Source organism: Gobio gobio (genome assembly GCF_949357685.1).
Source record: "Gobio gobio genome assembly, chromosome: 8".
Lineage (NCBI taxonomy): Eukaryota > Metazoa > Chordata > Actinopteri > Cypriniformes > Gobionidae > Gobio > Gobio gobio.
In genome coordinates, this window is record NC_137114.1 from 4,720,256 (window position 1) to 4,743,477 (window position 23,222).

The window sequence follows — 23,222 nt, forward strand, 5'->3', positions numbered from 1 at the left end:
GTTCAGTAAAAATATCCTCCATATTTTAGTGTTTGGGAGAAGAGCTTTTCAAACATTGAGCTTTTTTGTTTTGTTGTAAAATTAATAAAAAAAAGTTATGGAGATCTGTTGGACTTTGTATTTTAAGTGTAAGTGCTGCTAATCCAACTCATTGTGTGCTTCATAGACAATTACATTTAGAGAACATATTGACATGTTGTGTTCCCTTCAGTTTTCTTTAAAAGGTCTTAAATGTACCTTCATTAAACCTGCAGAAACTGTTCTTGCTCCTAAAGTGAAATGAACAGAGCTGGACTGCAGAAGTATAGGACGCAGGAGAAGAATCTTATTTTAGCAATCAAATTAATGTGATGTGTGTATTAAGGTAAAACGTGAATACATTAGTTAATAAAGTGAGATTAAATACATAAAGTATATTTGTGTAATTTAACATATTTAATAGGGGTGTAACGATACCCTCATGTCACGATTCGATACATATCACGATACAATATTATTGCGATACTCCAAGACGTGTGGTAAAAGGCCACGTTTGACTGGTAACACATCGGCATTATCAGGACCCACACATATTCCCCTATTGCATTATTATACATCATATTCAACATTATATACGGTGTATATAGGCCTAGTAGTTTAATGTAGCACTGACACTAAAACTAGGGTACATTTTCATTTTGGGTGAACTATACACAATACAGATTCTTGCATTTTGTGTTGCGATATATTGTGACAATATATATTGTTACACCTCTAATATTTAATTATTGCACACTCTAAAAATGCTGGGTTAAAAACAACCAAAGTTGGGTTGAAAATGGACAAACCCAGGATTGTTTTAACCCAGTGGTTGGGTTGTTTTAACCCAGTGAATGGGTTGTTTTAACCCAGTGGTTGGGTTGTTTTAACCCAGTGGTTGGGTTGTTTTAACCCAGTGGTTGGGTTGTTTTAACCCAGTGAATGGGTTGTTTTAGCCCAGTGGTTGGGTTGTTTTAACCCAGTGAATGGGTTGTTTTAGCCCAGTGGTTGGGTTGTTTTAACCCAGCGAATGGGTTGTTTTAGCCCAGTGGTTGGGTTAAATGTTTGTCCAACCTGCTGGGTAGTTTTATTTAACTCAACTATTGTATTGCTCACTTAAAATGAACCCATAATATATTGGAAATTAACAAGTATTAATATGTTTAATAAATGAACACTATTAGTGCTCACATTTAGTCTAGAACTACAATAGTCATTGTGTTCACAATACTGCCAGTCCACACATGAGGAAACAAAGTAATTACATTTGAGAAAGTAACGTGTTACTTGAAAAAAAGTAATCTGATTATGTAACTTGCTTTTAATGCATTACTACCCCCAACACTGCCAGAACAGAACACCTTAACAACACTGTGTTAGACCAGCATGGTTTTGCACAGGCCATAAAACTTATTATTATTATTATTTGCGTATTAAACAATCATTTAGTTGTATTAATTTAATCTGTGCCTGCACATTTGCTGTAAACAATTAGTTCCCGCCACTTCCTGCTGCTGCCAGTGCCGGTCGCGGAAACACCAGTGTGTGTGTGTGTGTGTGTGTGTGTGTGTGTGTGGATCAGTGTGTTGCATGAATGGGCTCGTGACTGGGTGTATAGTTTCTTATCTGCAAATATCACATCACGGAAGCATTTGGCGCGTGGATCGACAGCCGTCGGCGCGCGAATAATGGTCGCGCACATGGCACACTATGGAGAAAGCGCGCAACTGGACGACCGGTGAGTAACGTTACCGACGGCGGGGGAACGGCGTGTTGTATCCGCTTTACCATCACCCGAGCTGGGCTGAGGAGGGCTCGTGCTGCTGCTGCTCTGATGCACGCGCTCAGCGTAAACAAAGCGCGCGCCCTCGTGCAAAAGCGAAAGCACCTCAGTAATAACAGTGCAGTTACAGAGGACTCATGATCGGGCTTCGACACATCACAGTCACATTTATGAAGTTTATTATTTCTCCGGTAAACACTCTGAAACTGAACTGCACGAGCGACTGACATCTTCAGATCAGCAACCATATCTATAATTGTGTTTCATTTATTATAATATTTAATATGAATATGGGTTCAAGCCAATGCTGCTCTGCTTAGAGCCTTTGGCTGCGAGTGAGTTGTACTATGGAAAAGGCTCGAGTTATGAATATTAATAATTCATTGTGACATACGCTGCGGCTGGCCAGTAACCCTACCTGATTGGATTAAAGGCAGACATTTGTAAATTTGGTGTGTGATGAGGAATATTTAAGATGATAAGAAGAGCCCCTGGCCAGGGGTCTCAAAACATAGTCACAGCAATAATTTAATTGAAATGTGTTCATTAATTTAAAGGCACAATATGTAATTTTTCGCAGCTAGAGGGTCGCTTATTCAAAGCACATTTGAGTGTGTTAAAGTGATGTTAGAGTAGCCTACTCAAGTACTCGAACATGATAGCGACGATCGATCATGAAAACCGTTATCGCACAGTGATGTCTGTAATCACTTTGATCATGAAAAATAATATTAAGTGCAAGATGTGCAGTGCCAATATATCGCCATGTGTTGTAAATTCTCTGTGCTTTAGTTGCCTGTGTATCAGTGTTGTTGTTAAGGGAAGAACGCATTCAAAATGAGTTTCCCTTTCAAACCATAGACTGTAAAAAACGAGCACGGTCAAGTTCACGCGCGCATTCCTGTCCTTTTGTGCAGGTGTAAGTTGTAATATACCTTTATTTAACCAGGAGGAAAAAAAACTCACTGAGATTAAAATCTTTTTTACAGGAGTGTCCTGGCCAAGATAGGCAGCTGAGTTTGCGTGTACAGTACATTAAGCTACATGTAGACATAAAACATACAACCAATTACACACCATTAATTTACTCTCTAAATTATGTAGTAACATTTTGAAAGAACTACATGTCACCAGTTATTTTAGTTCCAACTCAGTCTGGAGGAAATTCCAGTCTGAGGTTGCGGCATATTTGAAAGACGTTTTACCAAGCTCAGTTCTGGCAAAGGGCACACAAAGATTATAATTTGATTCAGAACGTAATGTACAATTGACTTGTAGTTTCCGTTTAACCAAACAACAAATATAAGTTGGCATATAACCCAATATAGCTTTGTAGATCAGCGTGTACCAGTGCAGTTTTCTTCGGATGTTCAGCGATGGCCAAGCAACCCTTTTGTATAAATCACAGTGGTGTGTTGAGAATTTACAATCAGTGATAAATCTCAGAGCAGCATGGTACAAAACATCCAACGAGACGAGAAGATGAGAGGAGCATGCTGGGAAACTACATCCCCGTAATCTAGAACTGGTAAAAAGGGAGCAGACACTCATTTCTTCCTCACATTGAATGAGAAACATGACTTAGAATCCTCATTTTTTCTTGAGTTTTTGTCTCATGTAGTTGATATGCGAACTAAAACGTAATGTGTTATCAATAATAATACCCAGGTATTTATAGTCTGTCACTGATGCTATCAGACTCCCTTGAAATGTTCTTAGAGCGAGGGAATTTTTAGAATTTGAGAATAACATACATTTCGTTTTTTTATCGTTCAAGACGAGCCTTAAAGCACAAAACCTATTTTTCATGATATCAAAAACAGATTGTAATAACGCCACAGATTGCTGCTTAGAGGTAGCTAAACAGTAAACGATTGTGTCATCCGCATAAAAATGAAACCTAGCAATATCAATATTAAAATCAAGACAATTTATATATATAGTGAATAATAATGGCCCCAACACAGATCCTTGAGGGACTCCCTTAACCAGCTCCATGGGATCTGACTGAACACCTTCCACCTGTACGCACTGGGTTCTTCCCTTTAAATAAGTAGTTTTCTGATAATCCTACCGTTCGAAGCCTATAATATATTGTGATCGACAGAGTCAAAGGCCTTAGAAAAATCAATAAAGAGACAAGCACAATGTTTCTTGTCATCTAAGGACTCCACTATATCGTTTAAGACTTTTAAAATGGCCGTAGTGGTACTATGCCCTTTACGGAATCCAGATTGGTTAATTGTCAGAATATTATGATTATTTAAATACCGTGTCAATTGCTCACTAACTAATTTTTCCTGCAACTTTGAGACAATACATAGCTTGGATATCGGTCTGTAATTATCCGTTAAAGACGGATCGCCCTCTTTTAACAGAGGAACTACAAAAGCTGACTTCCAAATCCGTGGCATTTTGTTAGTTAATAGAGAAAAAATTAATAAATATGCTAACGGAGGAGAAATAAAACCAGCCGCTAATTTTAAAAACAATGGAGCGATATGATCAGGACCTGCCGATTTATTTCCATCGAGTTCTTTTAACCCTTTAAGACCTAAGGGTATTTTTACAATTAATTTTCCGCCTGGTGTTATTTACTAAAAAAGCTTGTAAAACATCAACCCTGTTGTGCACAGACAATTGACATACCTCTTTTTTTTCAAGACAAGTTGCTCTGTCAGTATATTTGTGTTGCATTGATGTCACCTGAATGTAAAATAAGTTATGGGACCATAAAGACAAATGAAAACATAAAACGGAAATTGAATCACTCAAATATTTATTGAAAACACACACAAATAAATAAAAGCTAAGCATATTTCCTCTGGAAAACAGTTTGTTCAAGTCTTTAGAGTCCTGGAACTCAGGAATAAACATGATAACTTATACAGAACCAAAACTATTTACATTTTTCCAAAAAAAGTCCAGGCGCTTTTGGCCTCTTTGGATTTTGGATATTTACTGGTGCCAAGCCTCAAAACAGTTCCTATCAGGAACTTCTCCTCAAACTTTCTCCTCAAACTTTTTCCTCAAACTTTCTCCACAAAACTACTAAAAACTGCAGCGCGTCTCTCTCTCTCTCTATCCTCAATACTAGCCGTGCGTCTCTCTCTCTCCACAATAACAGAGCTGTGGTTCATGCGTAATGACGCACACCAACGTGGATGACGGATCAGCCTGTCATTGGTCAAACCCTCATCCAAAATGGCAGCTAGCATCGCGCTAGCGGCAAAAATGACGGAAAATTTATAAATTATGGACATCAAGTGGATATATCTTGGATGTAAGCGTTTTGATTTATTGCTGAACAACTCCAAAAAGATGCACATGTTCCAGGCTGGATAGAAAACCTTCGGTAAAGGCTACAAAGACACCAAAGACACCCCCGTGATGGCTAGCTCGTTAGCTTTCTGCTGGAAAAAACGGTAAGAAAATCGATAAAAGTTTCATGAAATAATATAGATATTTATCGGAGGTGCCGTGTGACGTCGTGGGCGATGCCGTCGGGCTCTGAGGGTTAAAGCAGAACAGACATCGGGGGAAGTAATTTGTTCAAAAGCAAACTCCTTTTTCCAATGATTATGTTCTGCTTTGAGAAATTCTAAATCTGGATTTATAGAATTATTTATTTGAGATAAAGACCCTGATGCTATAAAATTATGGTTAAAACTATTAAGCATTTGCTTTTTATCTACAATTTTAATAGAATATTTCAATATAAATGAAGGGAGTGCTGTAGTAGTTTTATTACCGGTTAAAAACGTAATATTCCTCCAGAACTTCCCAGAGTTTGTTGGAAATGTTGTGGTTTTATCAAGAAAATAATCTGATTCAGCCTTTCTGATCGCCACAGTGGCTTTATTGCAAAGTTGCCTAAAGAAAGAACAGCCAGTCAGATTTTTTATTTGTTTGTCTAGCCTTGGCCCATGCGGCATCCCGCTCCTGGAAGAGGTTACACAAATCAGTCGAGAACCATGGATTATCCCGGCATTTAACTCTATATTTTCTCATAGGACCATGCTTGTTGATATTTAATATAAAACAATCATAAAAATATCAACATCCCTAACCACCGCTACAGCACAATGGTCACTTATGTCATTTGCGAATACAGAAACTGTAGAGTATTTATGTGGAACATTTGTAAGATCAAGATCTATTAATGTAGATTTTTCTGGAAATTTTAAATTTGGTCTAGTTGGTGAGTCTACCAATTGAAAAAGATTAAGATTATCACAAAGCATTTTAAAATCATCAGATGTCGCATGCAACCAATTCAAATTAAAATCACCCATTAAAATCAATTCCTTATAGTTCAAGCTAGCCAACGAATTCATTACAGAGTGTAAAACTCTACTAGTTGCCGACGGAGGTCTATATCAACCCACTATGGTTCGCTGAAGGTTCTCGGTTCACGGAAAGATAGTTCAAACTGTTTAGGTATTGAAACTGAAAGTAGCAATGTGGTCTCAAAATGTGCTTTAACATAAATTGCTACACCCCCAGCCTTTTTTGGTCTATCTGCTCTAAAAACCTTATAACTGTTAATATCTTTGTCTGAGATGGATTTATTAAGCCAAGATTCAGATTTGACTATAACATCCGCGTTTGTATTTTTAGCCCAAATACATACATTGTCCAATTTAGGCAAAAGACTACGAGTATTTCAATGGATAAAGCTCAGTCCTGATCTTGTTTTTAATTCAATTGGAGTATTGACATTTGGAGCAATATTGGGTCCTGGGTTTGGAGATACATTCCCAGACATTAAAAGCATTAAAAGCAAACCTTCGTTTCACTGTATTACTCACTCTGTTTCTATTCATCGGCCCCAGACAATAAATGTTAATGATTACATAATAATTCTCTTCTCTAGTTAAAGCATATCTTGTAAGGTCAAAATACATGAGATTCACAGGGTATAAAAACCGGTAATGTTGTTCAGTAATGACAATATTAGTAGACAGACCATAGTGTGTCCTGCTGTCAAAGTTTACAGATGATGAATTGCACAAAAATAGTAGACCAGAGACATACCCATTACCACTGATGTAAACTTGGCAAGGTGTCCAGAAAACTGTGTTCAGAAGGAGCACACATCCGATAGTTATGAACCACATATCTCGGCAGAAAAGTCCACAGCCACAAAGTCCAAATAAGTGTATAAAATCGAAGCAAGTACTGAAACTCCTTACACTTGACCAGGTTCCCACAGGTTTGGATCCCGTTCCCCGAACAAGCAGAAGTTGGTAGACTTTAACACTCCGGGCTTCACGCTCAGGCATCGATACACAATCGTGCACAAGCTTGTCGGCTTGAATCAGGTATAACTCGAGGTGGGCTACAGTACCACACTGAGTCCCGAGGTAGCACACGTTTGATAACCGAGGTTCACGAGACTCCTTTGTACATAACCAGGATCCCAGCGCAATGTCGGCCAAGCTGCGAGATCCAGCAGCCGGCCCTGATAAGGATGCAATGGCAATAGCACCAATACAACAACAGCATCCAGCCCCTGTCAGGGAGCTCGGGTCCAAAGTTGCGAAGATGCCCAGGGAGTAGGGATGGCTCGATACCACAGTTTTGTCTTCGGTACGGTACCACAATCTAATACCGAAGTACCCATATTAAATCGATACCATACAGGGTCTGAATTTTGATGCGGGTATTGCGCATAATTTTACTCACTCTCGCAAGTTTTGGGTTTATGAAGCGGGAAATTACCGCAAATGTTTATTATTAAATGAATCAACAAAGATTATCAAATCAGTCATTTGGAAACTTTCTTGTAAGTAATTTCAGCATTACTGCGTGTCTCCATTCACTCAAAATTAGCAAATTGCTTCTAGCTTCAAAAGACATCGCACCTGCACTATAAAAGCATCTGCGCGCTCAGATTCAACACTTTCAATTCCGTTGCAGGACAGCTGACGGAAATCACTGCCCACGTCTTTTTAAATCTCGCCAATTTGAACATGCAAGCGATTTTATAGCATTCCGTAATACATTTGGGATAGAAGCTCTTTGACACAAGCCTAAAGAGCTTGCGCATTCCAAATTAAGTTGTTTTTCCTTAGTCAAATACACACAAACTTATGTCAAAAATGTCCATCTTTAGTGAGTAGTCACATAAACACAGATGGTTATGTCTTACGCGAATATAGTGCAATAGTATGCGTGCAAATATTATGAAATCTAAACGTCACTGGTTGAAACGAACGCTGGAGATTTCTTTATATTTAAACGATACGATCTTATGTGCGTTGATCAGTGTTAAAAGAAAATAAATGTCTGAATTAGATCGTTTGATTTATGCCTTCACCTGTCGATCTCTTAATGTCTTGTACAAGTCAGGATGGGCAAGTGGCAGATGCTTGGCAAGGTTTGATGGTTCTTCAGCAGTTTTATAAGCAAAGTCATTCCAAATTTCACGTCTAATCCTCTCTTTATTAATTAGTTTTGTGCGTGTTGAGTGAGATTCAACTGCTGTATTCATTTTGTTCCTCTATGGCGCCACATTTGCCGGTTTTGCGTCAGCCACCTAGCAGTGAACTTCAGAACAGCAGCATATACCGAAATGAGCAAAATCATGATATCGTACCGTTTGAAATAAAATACATACCGGTATTTTCCCAGTACCGGTATGCCGCATATCCCTACCAGGGAGGTGTGTATTCACAGTTTCAGCTCAAATGCAATGCCCAATATTTTTGACTGGGTCATTTGAGACGGCCTTTTTGTTTTTAGATGTTTCTTTTTCAAAAACATTGATGCATAATAATCTAGCAATATGTTTTACTATAGTCATATGTTCATGTTTTCAGGTCATGTTGGTATTTGTCAACATTAATTTTCGTAACAGTCTTAAAATAGCCTTAGCATTTGCGATAATGTAAGTACACAAGTCAACAAAATATATATTCAAGATTCAAGATTCAAGAGTTTTATTTGTCACATACACAGTTATATACACAATATACAACTGGCAGTGAAATGTAAACAGGTCCGCTCCATGGACAGTGCAAATAACAGTTACAAGAAATTAAATAGAAATAGAATAAAATTAGAATAAAAAGTATTAACATAAGTAGAATTATAAATAAATCAAGTTAAGATAAAAATAGGAAATAAGATAAAAATAAAAATATAAAAAATATAAAAAAAATATATAAAAAAAAGCACAAATATAGCACTGTTCTAGAGGTTTTTCAATATTTTAATCCAAAAAATCTTACATAGTGTGCCTTAAAAGTCCATTCAACCAAACCTTTAATGCTTCCATGAAGACACAGTAAACATAAACACAAGTTTTCTGAAGACACACAGCCGCTTCATATGCTAAACAGGTTTATTTTAGGCTTTTATTTACATATAAACATACATGAGCTCATCAAATATGGTAAACGGGAGCTCAAGTTTGACATGTGTGAACACACCCAATGTGTTGTTATGCATCAAGCACACACGTTTGTGTGACTGTGGATGAAGGATCCCTGTACTCCACACTTTCTGCATGTTTAGAGGAGGAAAACCGCCTGAGAATGTGTTCACGAGTGACCATTAAGACATAGATCTGAAGCACACTGAGCAAAACAACAAACTCCTTTTTACTGACAATGTGTTTCTTCGTGATTTTTGCACACTAAACACTGGGTAACTGTCGGATATTCAACATATAAATAGACTTAATAACCATTTAACCTAATAACCTTTCCTATCAACGGCCTTATGAGAAAAGCACTAAAGCAATCACGCACTTCCCATTGGCAGAATGATGATGCACTTCACTGTAATCTGAGCGCTGGGACCCGCAAAATGATCCTTGCTCCAAATCCAAGAGTTTATAACGGAAAGATGTGGAATATTGTGCGTGAAACGTTTACTTTGTGGCCTATAACAGCACCTAATTCATAAATAAACCTGTGGATAATGATGGGAACACTGCTCACAGCAGATCCACTAGCATGCGTCATTGATGGATGAGGATGTTCAGTGGATGAAAATGATACAGATGGCAACTGTGCATTTGATTGTTATCAATGTTTTGGTATGATGTGGAGAAGTTTGAATCCCCTGCTGCTCTCCACATGTTTCATAATGATGGTCATGTGTTTGGTAAATGGGCGGAGCTCCACTGTGGTCCGGATTCAAACCGTGTATTTCACAAGTTCACCTGCATTCAGTCTTAGTGCTAAACAGATTTGGATTGCTGTCCCCTCAGAAGAGATTCAGTCCTGATATTCGGCTGGAGTGTCCCGAAATAAGTCCCTAATGAGGAAGATTAGAATAGTGGAAGAGTTGGGATGAGTAGGGTTGGGTACCGAACTCTGTACTTTTAAGGGCACGGACCAAATTACGGTACCTGGAACGCATCTGGTGATATAGACTTGTGTCTGTGAGTATTAAACCACAGACTATTTAAATATGAAACCTACATGCTCTGTGTGAATGAATGGTGCAGACGCACAGCTTAATTTACCTCACACACACTGAAGCGTGTGTATGACGGTTGCGCATTTCCATCTCTGCCGCCTCGTATAAAAACATGCACAAATGAACTTCATTTGAGAAAAACTACCGTCGTATCATAAACACACAGAAACTCAAAGATCTTCACGGCAACCCGTCAAAATAACAGTTCAGTTCAGTTTGACAAATACATCTCTGTTGTACAGTAGAGTTAGGATACGTCTCGGTGTAATAACAATACTAACACTAATGTAATAACAATAATGTCAATTATCAAAACTTTAAAATAATCAACATTTTTCTTCCATATTTTAATTTTATCCGTATAAAGCTCTGTTGTGCAGATACATTAAATTAATGTTTTATGTCTTCATTTGATTACCAGAAAATACACAACACAGAATTTGTGGGGGGAAAAAACATTTCTTAGAAATGAAATACAAAAAAATATATATATTAAAATAGTTGTTATGAATTAAATTAATTAAGTATCTAGTAGCCTACTATTTATGGGTGAATATTACAGTAAAAAAATCACAGAGAGCAGGGCAGCTCTGGCATAATGTCAGTAACACTTCTATAAATGACTTACAGTTTCTGCACAGTAATTGAGGGAAACATCCCTAAAGAATGGAAAAAATGTACAGCTGTGACCCGGCACCGGTTAAAATGTGAACGGTACCCAACCCTAGGGATGAGGGAGGCGGCCATTGATGAGTAGTGGACCATCCTGAGTAGTGAAGTCACCTTTATTTATACAGCGCTTTTTACAATACAGATTGTTTCAAAGCAGCTTTACAGTGATAACAGGAAATTACTTGACTAATTCTGTTGGATCAAGTTGCGTTTTTTTTAATAAGTGGTTTAATAATAGCCCATTTAAAAGTTTTCGGTACATATCCTAATGACAAAGATGAATTAATGATATTAAGAAGAGGATCTATGACCTCTGGTAGCATCTCTTTTAATAGCCTAGTCGGTATAGGGTCGAGCATACATGTTGTTGATTTTGTTGATTTAACGAGTTTAACCAATTCTTCTTCTCCTATAGCAGTGAATGAGTGTGTGTGTGTCTTCTCCTATAGCAGTGAGTGAGTGTGTGTGTGTGTGTGTGTGTGTGTGTGTGTCTTCTCCTATAGCAGTGAATGAGTGTAATTTTTCCTCAGTGACACTACAATGCTCTGTCTGATGTGATACTGTAGTCGACGCTGCATGGTTATAATGTTCTTCCTAATATTATCAATCTTACATGTAAAGAAGTTCATAAAGTCATTACTGCTGTGCTGTTTACAATCATCAGAAGTTGAAGCTTTATTTTTGGTTAATTTAGCCACCGTATCGAATAAATACCTAGGATTGTGTTTGTTTTCTTCCAAGAGAGTCGAGAAATAAGCAGATCTAGCAGTTTTTACGGCCTTTCTGTATGCGATCATGCTCTCTTTCCACAAACTACGAAAGACCTGTAGTTTTGTTTTCTTTCAGCTGCGCTCCATTTTTCTGGCTGCTGTTTTAAGGGCCCGAGTGTGTGTGTGTGTGTGTGTGTGTGTGAGTGTGTGTGTGAGTGTGAGTGTGCTCGTTGTACCACGGCGTTGGACTATTTTCTGTAATCTTCTTTAAGCGCAGAGGAGCATCTGTGTCTAAAATGCTGGAAAAGAGAGAGTCAATAGTTTCTGTTGCAGCATTGAGTTCCTCTAGGCCAGGGGTCTCCAAACTCGGTCCTGGAGGGCCACTTTCCTGAAGAGTTTAGCTCCAAACCCCAATTAAACACACCTGAACCAGCTACTTCGTGTTTTACTAGGGCCTTGTAACACTAACTATCTGGGATGCTGAGGAGATTAAACTGATGAGGAAGATTATTTATGGTCTTTACAGAGAGAAAGGTAATGCTCAGGATGAGATGAAATCCACAAACAGTCAGAAACAGGAACTTTTGTGTTTGTGTTGAAATAAAAGGCAGTGTTTTTTAAGAGTGAATGTGTGCTCTTCTGAATCGCTTTGGCGTTTTTCCTCGAGTTATTGTGTCTGATGTTGTGTGTGAGCTGGCAGTGAAGCGTCAGACTGCAGTAGTTGCTCTTGTGTGGTTTGTTCCTCTAGCCTGAGGCCACAGTGTGCAAACAGATGGAAAGCCGCCCACAGTGCTGATGACACACTTCATGAAGCTCGGTGCTGCTGCTGCTGCATGGACTTTAAATGACACCATTCGGTCCTTTCACTGGTACTTTGAGTGTGAATTCACCAGGACATGATGTGAACGTGTTTGTGTGCTTTAGGGAGTGGTGCAGTGAGAATATGAGATGCTGGCACTGGCAGTCCATCGTTTCCTGTGATAGCATCTCATGTGACAGGCAGGGGCGTGTCTAGAGCGCTTTAAATGGGTTGGCAGTCACTGCCTCAAAAGAGGGTGAAGGCAAGTAAACAACATAAGCCGAACACATGGTGAAATCTATGCAAAACTAGCAAGAAGCAGCTGAAAATCCATCTCACCCATGAGCACTTAACTCAGCCTAGGTTGATTGAGTGATGTTTTATATTTTGCATTCAGATCTGCCTCCATTTCAGAATGCAATGCTCACTTCTCACAATCCAGCCAACAGCTGATGGAGAAAGTCCAGTTTTTCTCTTGCTCGATGTGCTGCTTCACTCAAATATGTATTGTATACACCATTCAAAAACAGCACAATACTGTAACACAGTCAATATTTTATGCCAACTTTACAGACTAGTTGTTCATATGATTTGTAATTACACATTTATTATAATAATATTCTGCTTTAGAGAGATCAAAGTTATTGCAAGATAAATATACACAATATATTAGTGATACATATTAATAACCAAGTCTGTTCTTCTCACCGCCCCCTGTTTTACATAGGATTTTTTTGATATGTTTAATTCTGGTTGAGCTGGATCAACACTATAATATGTGTAAAAACAGAGCTGAAGCTTCCTCTCATGCTGTTTATCCAATGATCCACTGGAGTTAAGTACAATGGCCTACTGTACGTTTTAAAAATTAATTTTACACTTATATAGCCCACTTTCCTTCTTTAAAAAAAATCTATTGCCTTACAAATAAATAAAACAATGCCTAATAAATAAAACAATATTACTTGAGCTGCTTGAGCGGAAGAGCTGAACGAACACCGGGAAACTGAAGTGCTTTGTTAGCGGGTTAATTAACTCAACCAAACCTATATGAGATGAACCAGATATTTGATGCAACATAAACATAATGTTACAACTTATATCTGCACAAAATGATGCGAATGCACACGCTAGTCAGAGGTGTGTTTCCCAAAAGCGTCGTCAGCCAACAATGGTCGCAAGTTCAGTCATTATCAGCATAATTCATTTCCTGAAACCAGTTCCGACGAACATTCACAAACACCATCGCAAAGCTGTGTGGCTGAAACTACAGCTCTCAACCTCATTAGCCCTCCTCCATCCCCAGCTCCTCCTCTCGTCCCGTCAGGATTTGGCATTCTGATTCCCCCTGAATCAGACTAAAGTCCTGAATTATTTTGTACATTAAATATTGATATTAATGATATCTGCAATACATTATGTTGGTTCTGTTCTGTTCACCCTAAGGGGGGTTATTGCTGCTTCTTGCCCAGAACAGATTCATACCGCCGATCCAAACTGTATGCTAATAGTCAATCATGTTTGATGATAGTGGTCCTGACAGAACTGTGTTTGGATGAGCCCCCATACCGATATATGTGCATAAATATAATATAAATATAATAATTAAAAATGAGACAAATAAGATCATGATATTTTTCTAAATGATATGGGTTTTGCGGTATATGACGGTATTGTTTCCCCCTATGCATGACCGGGTGTTAACCACATTTTCTACTGATTGAGAGAGGAAATACTGCAGTAGATTGACTAGAATGCCCTGTTTTACTGTCATGATGAGAGTAGGGCTTGCACAACGAAACGATAAAATCGATAAAATTCGATAATTAAAAGAGTTGCAACGAATTTCATTATCGATTCGTTGTGTTGCACGACTATTATGCCCCTCAATAAGACGCGGAGATGTGGTGATTCAGCACCTAAAACCAAAACATCTCTGAGTCCTTGATGAGGAGGGAGTTCACCAGCAGGGGAACGTTAAGTCACTACAGAATCCCACTTTTGTTCTGTTTGGAAGTGAGGAGCGTGCCGTCCCTCCAGTAGCTCTTCTGGTGCTTGTTTACTCGTTATCCAGCATGACCAGTTAGCGTTAGCTTGTTAATAACAGCAGTAAAGCAGGGGTGGTATAGTTTGCAAGACTAAAGACACGTTTTTATTCACTTGCCTTTTTTGGCCCAGTCATTTGTTGCTATGTTAATTTCGTTGATAAATAATTTGTCAATATTTTAACCAACAACATTTTTCACAGACAAAACCGAGACGAAAATCAAAACCAGCTTTGAATGACAAAAACTATGACTAATATCTATTGTCATTTTCGGTCAGCATTTGGTCTTAAAGTGACAGCAGTCCATTAACCTGCTAACATTTGTGCTCTTAAAACAACAAAAGACAGAGAAAATCACCTCTTTAGTTTTAATAAGGATTGGTTATATTTATTATACATTAATTATTTAATCAATATTTAATCTATAAGGAATGTTGTATGCAAGTTGTTATAAAGAATGCATATCATTCATTGAAAATAAGACATTGTGTTCTTCTTTAGGAGGAGTTTAATCACAGCAGTTAAATCTGTGTCTGTATTGCATGTTTAAACTTTAATATCATTCCTATTAATAGGTTAATACAGTAGATGTTTTCTCCAGGAGTATATAATGGGTTTGGACATTTTAGAGAACTTCTTAATGCATTACAATTTAACTAAACCCATTCAATTTTGTTTGTGAGTGAGTGTGTGTGTGTGTGTGTGTGTGTGTGTGTGTGTGTGTGTGTGTGTGTGTGTGCGTGTGTGTGTGTGTGTGTGTGTGTGTGTGTGTGTGTGTGTGTGTGTGTGTGTGTGTGTGTGTGTGTGTGTAGTGTAGTGTAGTGTAGTGTAGAGAACAAGTTCTAACATCCTGTTAAGTTTTCTGATTAGTATTTTTCTTTATATATATAAAAAAAAGATTTATAGATTTATTGTAGCAACCTGTGCACTTTCTGAATATTTTTTGCACTGTGAATTTGCACTGTCGTCAGTTCTGTTTTTGAATGAAGGATTGGAAATGAATGCTTTTTAAAAACCGGATTCATCGATTAATTGGAAAAATAATCGACAGATTAATCGATTATTAAAATAATCGTTAGTTGCAGCCCTAGATGAGAGAATATTGTAGATAGGGCTGTAATCTCCCAGTCGATTAGTCGATTATTAGTCGATATGTTCTGGCTCGACCAAAATTCTGATTGGTCGTTTTTTTTGCTGCGTTCATTTGATCAGGTGGAAAGCACTGATTGCTAATGGGGTGTTTTCAGAGCAGGTAACAGGTGCCTTCAGAACACACCCCTTGTTTTCTCTTCTTTTGGATTAGCCCAACCCACTAGTCCGTCCTCTTCCACCATGTCAACAGAGACATCGGCAGTGTAGCAGCATTTAAAAAAAACAGAAAATGGGAAAAAGTCGAATGCAAATTTTGCAAGCAACAATTTCAATATCAAAGCTCGACAAACAAACATGTCATATCAGCTAAAGACTGCACATGTATTTCTAGTATTATTTATTGGATTTGGGCACTGTATTATTGTATGTTTTATGTGGAGCCTAATGCACGATGCGCTCTGCCCACTGTTTGTATTAGTTTTGAGCCTATGCTTTATTTTTCAGTTCTGCACTTTATTTAGTTTCTGCTCTTGATCTGGCTTGTTTAATAAATATTCCTTTTTTATTAAAGTTTGTTTTTAAGAGTAAAAGGTAATAGTCTATTCGTGAAATGATAGTGTCTGTCAGTTATTATAATACATATGACAATTTTGTTTCTAAATTATGTTGCATATTCCTCAAAAGTTCTTGTGATGATATCACTAGTTGACAACAGTACTATATTTTGGGAAATCATAGGCTGTGATATTGCGCAGATGCACGTGATGAAACGCTGTCAGAGCGACAGACTCATGTGTCAGACTCATTTCAGCCCAAAATAATCAGCTCAAAAAACATTTAATAAACTGGAAATAGTTATGTTTATTTATAATTAATTTAGGCAGACAAAAAGGCCACCAAGTACTGCGCACAGTGCGCAGCTAATTCATTTAACGTTTTTTTTCCCTAACGTAATTTTTAGTCGAAAATTTCAGAACTTCAGTCGACCAAGATTTTCTTTGGTTGATTAAAGCCCTAATTGTAGAAAAACTCCACACTAGAGTTAATACAGGTTTGCAAAGCCCCACAAAATGATGCTGTGGAGAGACAACCAATAAAACACACTCATTACAGACACATATTAAAATATTAAAATATAACCACAGAGAGAAAAACAGAGTTGGGCACCTTATGCATTTCAAAATCTAACCCTATATAACAACAAACTGACAAAACGAGGAGAAACACAGAACATTTAAAAGGTTTAAGGATATTTTCAGTACATTTAAGAGCTCTACCATCTCTGAACAAACGACAGAGAGAATAGGAAGAATAACGCAGTTACTGTTTGCCCGTTCTTCTTTGAATTGTCAGTCTATTTATTAACTGACATCATTGTAATTTGGGATTTAGCCATAGGCTGTGATGTGATCTCAGCTGTGCTTTCACTGCAGTGCAACAGTGAAACGGCACCCTCTCAAACAGTGACGCTGCGCCGCGGTCCCAGCGCTGTTAAACGACATATTGCGGCATAATCAAAATTCATATCATCACAAAAATAAACACAGGTATTCGGTATAAAGCGGTATACCGCCCATCACTGAACTGACCTTGTGCTCCTTTTCAACCAGGTGCTAAAACAGCCCAAAGATAATGCAAAAATATAACGACAAACAGAAACTAAATGTCCTAAATTTTCCTTTTTTTCCCCTGTTTGAATATACACACAATAATCCTAATACCACACAAAATACTCAAGTAAGTGAGTGTAATTTACAATGAACATTAACACTACACAGAACAAAACACGGCTGATAAACAAACACACAACACACAGACAAAAGAGTGTACACTGCCCAAGACCAAGCGAACGCTCATACTAGAATGAGAAGCCAGGATCCAAACACCACACACACACACACACACACACACACACACACACACACACAGAAGAGCGCATTATCTGAGAGAACTCAAACCCTGTCAGAGTGCAAAACAACAATAAACCCTTAGGAACAGAACCCTGACTAAATTTATATGTAAAATACATGTTCATAATGTGTGTCTCATATTCTTTTGTATTATGTATATGAATTGCATAATTATGATTAATAATATGACATAATTCTAATGTTCCAGAGCGAGGTCTTCAAAAATCTGCTGCGAAACATAATAATCATTGCATCTGTCAGAAGTCGAATGGCTTGCTTCCCACACATGAAAAGCTGTGATCTATAGAGGAACGATCAGATGGCATTTTTCAACAAGACTTGAACATGATCTGAATCCTAGAGTGAATATTTGGTCTCACAATGAACTCAAACGAACTGGGAGAGATTTTTCCACTACTCCTGAACTGTTTGAAGCCATCAACATTGACATCCGCATGATCACTTTCGTCAACTCTGCAAAAATCCCCTGTTTATATATGGCGTGTAAGGCCTATAGAGCCACTGGTGTCATGTTACCGTCACACACTCGCTACATCAACACTGCGTTTACATTACAAGCTAATGGCATGACGTGACACAAAGAGTGTGTTAGACTATAGCTTGGTCTTTCAGGTGCATTTCACAAATATGACGTGAAGTCAAGGTCAATGTCCGAGCTAATAGGAAGGTCAAGAGTTATCTCTAAACGTTCTTTCTGTACCGTACTGAATTTCTCAGACACTCAAATTGAATGCTTTATGTTTATGGAGTGTGTTTGATGTTCACACATGGTTTATTTGTTCTTTTCAGGAATGGAGACGTTTCGCCATCAGACCTGAAGGGTGAGTCGATGTGTTCATCCACTCAGATCAGAGAGATGGACATGGGCAGCACACATGAGTGTAAATCAGTGTGAACATGTCACATTCTCCAGTAGAGGTCATCGTAACCTTGCATATACACACACTCCATCACATCTATACTGCCAGTCACATGCTAGTGGAGTTATTATTACATTTTAAAGGTGCCATAGCATGGAAAACTGTATTTACATTGGCATAGTTGAATAAGAAGAGTTCTGTACCTGGAACTGACATGCCAAGAGCCTCAAACACCCCCTGATTCCTCCTTCATATGTAGATCTTGTGCTTGAAAAAGGGAAATTATTCCTATTATTTCACTAGATGCGGTAGACGTGATTTTGACGCTCTATTCGCGTTTGGTGTGAACGCAGCAAGTTTCGAGCAAGCTAGTGGTAAAATCAAATATTCACATGCTTATAACTTTGGATTTGATTGACTTTTTGTTGACCTTTGACCTTTTTTATCTCCTTTATTCCTGAACAAGTCCAACACCACTTAATGGCGCTATAATTAGACAGAAAATGAAACTGGCTCTATACAACTTACAATACAATATTATGCTTTTTCAACCTTTTAGTTTAAAATTGTCTCCAAATGTGTTTCCTCATTGTTGCAGCCGGTCTGCTGCTTGATTCCTGGTTTGCTTCTGTTGTGCTTGGCCCGATAATTGCTGCTTGCAGCTATATTTATTATGACTTATTTACATTTATTCATTTTGCAGACACTTTTATCCAAAGCGACGTACGAAAGTGGAATACAGGAAGCGATTCGTCATGAAGAGGCGAATAAACACATAAAGTGTTTCAGAGTTAGTTACAGTAGTTATTGTTTTTTTATATACAGTATATCGTTTTTATCAATTTTATTTCAGTTTTAGTTTTTTTTAGGGCTGTCAAAAGATTAATCGCGATTAATTGCATCCAAAATAAAAGTTTGTGTTTACATAATATATATGTGTGTGTACTCTGTTAATTATTATTTATATATAAATACACACACAAGCATGTATATATTTAAGAAATATATATTATTTTTATATATAAAACATTTATATTTATATATATTATAGATTATATAAATGTATATGCAGTATATACATGCAAATATTTCTTAAATATATACATGCTTGTTTGTGTATTTATATATAAATAATAATTAACAGAGTACACACACATATATTATGTAAACACAAACTTTTATTTTGGATGCGATTAATCGCGATTAATCTTTTGACAGCCCTAGTTATTTTAGTATATCAGGTTAAACTAAATTAAAATTGTCTGTTTATACTATTTGTCTGAGGAAACTTATTCAAGGTTAATTAAGGACACACACACACACACACACACACACACACACACACACACACACACACACACACACACACACACACACACACACACACACACACACACACACACACACACACACACACACACACACACACACACACACACACACACACACTCCTAACTCTCCCTTTGTGCACCTGTGAAATCCTGTCCAAATTAATATTACAAATGACTAAAAGAGATCTGGTGCTGTATGAGAGAGCAAAGTGTGTGTCTTTATCTGTGAGTGGCAGATGGGGTTTTCTGAGGGTCGTAAACACATGAATCAGTGTGTTATCTACATTACCTCTCTCAGAGAGATCAGCGGCTCCGCTTTATCTGTGTGGAGGAATCAATGAATGAAGGCGATGAACTGGGTTAACCCTTACCCTGGGCTTTGTATTATTTTAATTCAATTATTTTACATCGTTGTTAATTATCTTCATTCATCATGTTACCATGGAGCACATATCATTTCACAATCACATGGAGAGTTGAAGTTTTGACCTCAAAAGCCTCTATTTACAAGTCAAAACACTAAAAGTCAAAGTAATGCAAGAGCCAGGAATGCAAACACAAACGTGAGACTAACATCAGACAAAGTGCACGCACACACACACACACACACACACACAGGTGCTAACCATCACAACAGGAAACAGGAAGACCAGTCACAATAACAATGTGTCACAGGGAGTGATAAAAAGACAAACAGTGACCTCGAGTGGTCACAGTTGGAACAGAACATTTCTATTCTTCTCTTCTGAATGAGCGGGTCATGATGTTGCCGATCATTAGTTGATGAATCCCTCATAATCTTATGTTTCTGTTCTCTGTCTAACAGATCATCCTGCTGAAAGCTCTCACAGCAGCTCAGGTACGTCAGCTCAAAGACACATAACACAAAATGATACGTGTTGATACCAAGTTAAACACTGACTGCAGGGTGGAAAAAAATGACGTCAACTCTTGGATTTTGTGTGTGAATTTAGTGCTCGACCCTCGTTCAGCAACAATAACCTCTACCAAACATTTCCTGTGATTGTGATCAGAACTGGAGGATATTTCACCATAATTCCTCTTTACACACACACACACCAGCAGTGTTCTGATATTTTGTAAATGTCCTACCGTAAATATATCATAAATGTATTATTAGTAGTAATATGCGTTGCTAAGGACTTCATTTGGACAACTTTAAAGGAGATTTTCTCAATATTTAGATTTTTTTGCACCCTCAGATTTTCAAACAGTTGAATCTCGACCAAATTTTGACCATACATCAATTGAAAGCTTATCAGATGATGAATAAATAATTTCAATTCAATAAATCAATGTCAATTAATTGACCCTTATGACTGGTTTTGTGACATTTGATTGTGTAAGTAATTTATTCAGAGAAAAATCTGAAAGCACAACTCATTTATTGGGGTAAAATGATGCTGATGCAGTATCAGTCAGTGCTCCAGTAGCGGATACTTGACGTGTTTTTAATTCTTCCCTATGATAATCACCACGAATTGGGTATTATTCAACTCTCAAAATTCAGCCTGTGGAAACCGCTTTGAAATGGGATATTGAGTTAACATGAAAACAGTACTTTAAATCCTCAATTTCTGCGATATCAACTTCAGATTTGCAACACAGCTTGTTTAGACATGTGGCTTTGGTTTTCTAGCAACTTTAGAGTCCAGATTATTTGGTAAAATATATATTTTGTATAAAATAAAACATGTTGCGTTCAGTACATTTGCTTTACAGTAAACTCTAGATCTATGTTCAAAAAGTGTAACATTTTTAACAGGTCAAGGTAATATAGAGTAGTTCTCCATCTATGCGCTCTCGTCTCAGAAACGCATATATGCTTGTATTTTGTTGTGCATCTGTAAATTAGAGTTCATCTCATCTCATGTATCCTTCCATTAACAATCAAACCTGCTGCACACGAGAAACAACACACCGTATGAAGAGGAGCTGATTTCAGTTGAGTTGAGCTGGCATGGGAGGCGAGAGTTTTGAGAAACATGTATGACACGCTATTGTGCATGTGTTTGTTCAGATGATACGTCAGCTGAGGAGAACTCAGAGGAAGAGGAGGCCCATGAAGAGGAAGAGGAAAAACATTCAGGTTGAGATTTGCTCTGGTGATCTCCTTAAAATATGAATAATGTACAGTAGTGCAGATTTTTGCTGTGTCTGAACAAAGTGCTTGTAAAGTGCCACACTATTTTAAAGCAGAAGATGAAGTGCACTGAAAGCAGTACTAAAACCTAATATACAGCAATCACAGTAATGGACACCAAGAGATTTTATTGTAATGTCTCATTTTATTTTAAGATAAACATTAAATGTTTAAAAGCTTCCAGAGTTCAGTTTTTCACACCTTGAGTGAAAAATCAATCCTAATGATGGAATATTATGCTTTTTCAGACTCTGACACGAGATCCAGAGCAGAAAACCCCAGCGGTAATGACTCTCCTCTCTGTTTTTAAAGCATGAGCTGATGTTGTGAGTTTGTTGTGTCAGTCATATAGTGTGTTTCTCTCCCATAATGCCTCAGGTGAGCAGCTTCAGCCGTGCTGTGAGAAGTGCAGAGCTCTAAAGGTCAGTAAGGTCAGGTTTAACAAATCAGCTGCTTCGTTGCATGGTAAACAATCAAATATTGAAAAGTGGATATCTGTAAATATTATCTGAGAGGCTAGTCAACCCTCTCTAAAGACATACACTATCAGTCAAACGTTTGCTACTCATCCTTTCACTATTATTCTACAGTGTGAAAAACTGAAATGAAAGACTGGCAATGATGTAATGATGAATGTGACACGAACGAAAAACGTCTTGGATTACGACTGAGAACAGGGAATGGGACACTGCGTCGTGAGACGCTATTGGGGAACGCCTCATCGTGACAAAATCATGGTGACCATATTGGCCGGCGACAGCTTATGACGGAAGTATATAAGGGGCGCCTAGAGAATATGTCATCCACTTCATAATCTGAAGGAACTGTGCAGGCAGGCCAGAGGCATGGCAAGGAGACACAGCATCTCGTTCCCTTTTCTCAGTCGTAACCCAACACGTTCCCTTTCTACTCGTACTGCGTCCTGAGACACTATTGGGGAACGACAAAACCCAAGCCGCCGGGGACATTGTGGCAACCCCCAGAGCCACCAGGGAGGCTGACCCGGTCTGACATGTGACCTAGTCTAGCCAACAACCTGTCTGTTTCTTAAAAATACCATACTCTTACCCTACTTCCCTCATGAGAGGTACCCAGATGAGAGTGACTGCAGAAGAGGCAGTAACCAGCTCACAAAGAGACGGGCATCCTGGGGAGCAGGACTCGGCATAGCACTTTCCCAAATCTTACTAACAAGGGGAGTTACTCTGCTCGACCCAGGACCTACAGATCGCTCCTCTTTCAAAGCACTATGGAGGCTGGGTACTCTACATCGGGTCCCTAATGAGAGGTGTACCTCCAGCTCTATCAGGAGCTGATCTACCAATGGGGTTCACAAGAATCTCTCAACCTCTCAGACCAAACTGTTCTCTATAGGACGATCC

General features: G+C 38.1%; 1 protein-coding gene across 2 annotated transcripts in view; it reads left to right on the forward strand.

Annotated features, from left to right (window-relative positions):
- The first annotated feature begins 1,543 nt into the window (after positions 1-1,543).
- Positions 1,544-23,222, forward strand: part of LOC307131006 (NACHT, LRR and PYD domains-containing protein 1b allele 2) — a 45,351-nt gene continuing 23,672 nt past the window's right edge. The window contains exons 1-6 of one of the 2 annotated variants that reach the window (XM_079824382.1): positions 1,544-1,756; positions 18,275-18,306; positions 20,503-20,535; positions 21,718-21,786; positions 22,089-22,124; positions 22,219-22,262. In XM_079824382.1, coding sequence (XP_079680508.1) covers positions 1,707-1,756; positions 18,275-18,306; positions 20,503-20,535; positions 21,718-21,786; positions 22,089-22,124; positions 22,219-22,262 — 264 coding nt within the window. In that variant the 5' untranslated portion in view covers positions 1,544-1,706. The remainder of the gene's footprint in view (positions 1,757-18,274; positions 18,307-20,502; positions 20,536-21,717; positions 21,787-22,088; positions 22,125-22,218; positions 22,263-23,222) is intronic. The other variant, XM_079824381.1, reaches the window with a different exon arrangement.